The sequence below is a fragment of the Sinocyclocheilus anshuiensis genome, unplaced genomic scaffold (genome assembly GCF_001515605.1).
Source record: "Sinocyclocheilus anshuiensis isolate Anshui unplaced genomic scaffold, SAMN03320099.WGS_v1.1 scaffold154, whole genome shotgun sequence".
In the NCBI taxonomy this organism is placed as follows: domain Eukaryota; kingdom Metazoa; phylum Chordata; class Actinopteri; order Cypriniformes; family Cyprinidae; genus Sinocyclocheilus; species Sinocyclocheilus anshuiensis.
Window position 1 is genome coordinate 740005 of NW_015546101.1, and position 2695 is coordinate 742699.

The 2695-nt window shown below is 34.1% G+C and overlaps 1 protein-coding gene across 1 annotated transcript in view; it reads left to right on the forward strand.

The window, feature by feature from the left end:
• LOC107700426 (semaphorin-4B-like) overlaps positions 1–2695 on the forward strand; it is a 15067-nt gene that overhangs the window by 5333 nt on the left and 7039 nt on the right. The window contains exons 3-5 of the mRNA XM_016502062.1: positions 122–282; positions 364–426; positions 501–599. Of these exons, the coding sequence (XP_016357548.1) occupies positions 122–282; positions 364–426; positions 501–599 (323 nt within the window). The remainder of the gene's footprint in view (positions 1–121; positions 283–363; positions 427–500; positions 600–2695) is intronic.

A 2695-nucleotide genomic window follows, 5' to 3' on the forward strand; every position in this document is an offset into this window, starting at 1 on the left:
TGTACATATATAATGTATAAATGTGCAATGTGCTTTTTCAGATAATGTGCATTTTTGTTCTTTTTATGAAGTGATTTTAAGCTGCATGTTTAAAGTAATATTTTTGACTGTGTGTGTTCAGATGCAGAAGGACGATCAGTGAGAGAGTTCTCTGTGGATGCTGTGTATAACTATTCAGCCCTTCTGCTGAGCCCAGATGAAAACAAAATCTACATGGGAGCCAGGGAGAACATATTCTCTCTCAGCCTGGACAATATCAGTGTGACGTATCTACAGAAAACAGTACGTGTATACAAGAATGTTTGTAGTAGTGTGTAGGAGTTCATTTTGATGTTACTCAGCCTTGTTTTGCATCTTTTGCAGCTCACATGGAGCACTCCAGAAAAGAAGAGGCAAGAGTGTATCTTTAAGGGAAAGGACCCCCAGGTACATGTGTGTTGTGGTGATTGCTAATATAAATGTGAAACAATATATTATAATCTGTCGCTTATGTGTTTCAGACTGATTGTTTCAACTACATCAAGATTTTACTGCGTCTGAACAGCACACACCTGTATGTGTGTGGAACATATGCCTTCAGTCCCAGCTGTGCTTACATTGTGAGACTTTTTTTTCTCTTTATGATGTTCAGTGATATTTATGTATATCCATGATAAAGAATAGAAAAAAATCTAGTAATCAAGTAAAAAGTAATAATATAAAAGTAAAGGTAAAACTAATTATCTGATATTTTATGACTTTTTACCTTTACACACAGTCATGAAGGTCTGTAGACATACTGTCTGATACAATTTATCATGTTTTTTCCCCCCATTTGTTGGTTAAAAGACATTACTTTTATTTCGCATTTATCATAACATTTTAATAAGCAGTTAAATAATAATAAAAAATGACAATATATTTAATAATTATTTAATTAGACGTATTCAAGTCATTGTATATTTAAATTAAAAAAATGTTATCATATGTGACCCTGGACCACAAAACCAGTCATAAGGGTCAATTTTATGAAATTGAGATTTATACATTATCTGAAAGCTGAATAAATAAGCTTTCCATTGATGTATGGTTTGTTCGGATAGGACAATATTTGGCCGAGATACAACTATTTGAAAATCTGGAATCTAAGGGTGCAAAAAAATCTAAATACTGAGAAAATCGCCTTTAAAGTTGTCCAAATTAAGTTCTTAGCAAGTTCTTAGGAAATTTACAAAATATCTTCATGGAACATGATCTTTACTTAATATCCTAATGATTTTTGGCATAAAAGAAAAATCTATAATTTTGACCCATACAATGTTTTTTTGGCTATTGCTACAAATATACCCCAGCGACTTAAGACTGGTTTTGTGGTCCAGGGTCACATTTATTATGTCTTATAATACACATTGTACTGTAATATATAGGGCAGACTGGGCATAGTTGTCACTCATTTTACTTCAGGAACATTTCTCAGGGTAATAAATATTTTTTTTTTATTAAATAGCTTTTCTTTTTTCATAATTTAACTTTTTTATCATTTGTCAAAAAAAAAATTATAAATAATTTTAAATGACTCACTGACAACTTGTCCCAAACTTACATTATTTTAATTTAAATAGATCTTTTTACTAGAAACCAACCTACAAAACCACTTCTAGAGAAAACAAGCGCAACTGCATTATTTCCTTCCAAACTGCACTTCATGTGACCTTCACCCTGGCTCTCATTGAAACACAGCTGCTTCTTGAGTTGCCTAAAGCACTAACTGATCTCAGATCTGCTGCAGGTGTTGCTCTTTCAGCTAGCAGTCACTAATGTCCACCAGCGTGCTGATCCCTGACATTAATACTCACATTCAGAAGCCATGCAGAGAAAGAGATGGGCTCAGGGAGCAGGAGAGCCTCAGGGGGGCTTCAGACGCTGTGCCATACGCTGGCAGTGAGAGAGCTGTGCTGGTGGCCATGCAGCGATTGAGCAGAGCATAGGGTTGATTTTTTTTATTTATTTATTTTTTTTTTTGTGGACAAATTACCATCTAGTGGAAATGTATTATTCATGGTAGTGCCAGAAATGAAGAAAAAACATTTGTGTTATTATGATCACAAAAGCAGTAATGAGCAATGTATTCTGTAGAAGAAGCTCTGCTGGCCCAGATTCCCTCAGACTTCCACTCATCTGAAATAATTTAGCTCAATTTTAGGGCTACTTGAACTGCCATGATGTTTCTTATTCCCGAAAGACCCATTACGAGACTGTTCCAAATGTTGCGTTCACTCATCTTAGCCAAACACACAGGAGAGTTTAATCCTTGATTGTAAACATTTGGAGAGTTTAATTGTAAACATTCACAAGAGCTATTAGAATCATTTGCAAACCCTGGCTGGTGTACTGTATCAGAATAACAGCCATACTCATTAATCATTTGAGGTTGAAAATGCAAATGTAATGGTTGTAATCAGAACAAAATGGCTTGTAAAGTTTTATATGAGTAAACACTGACGTTAGTGACCTCTGTGCCTTGCCAGGAAAACCTTCTGGACATGCAAACCAATGTAATTTTAAAGGGTTGGTTTGTGTGCCAGGTTTTTGTAGTTTTGAAGGTGCATTCCATGTGAGGAATGCAGGATGAATTTTGAATGTACTGTAAGAATTTATATATATATATATATATATATATATATATATATATATATATGTACATATATAATGTATA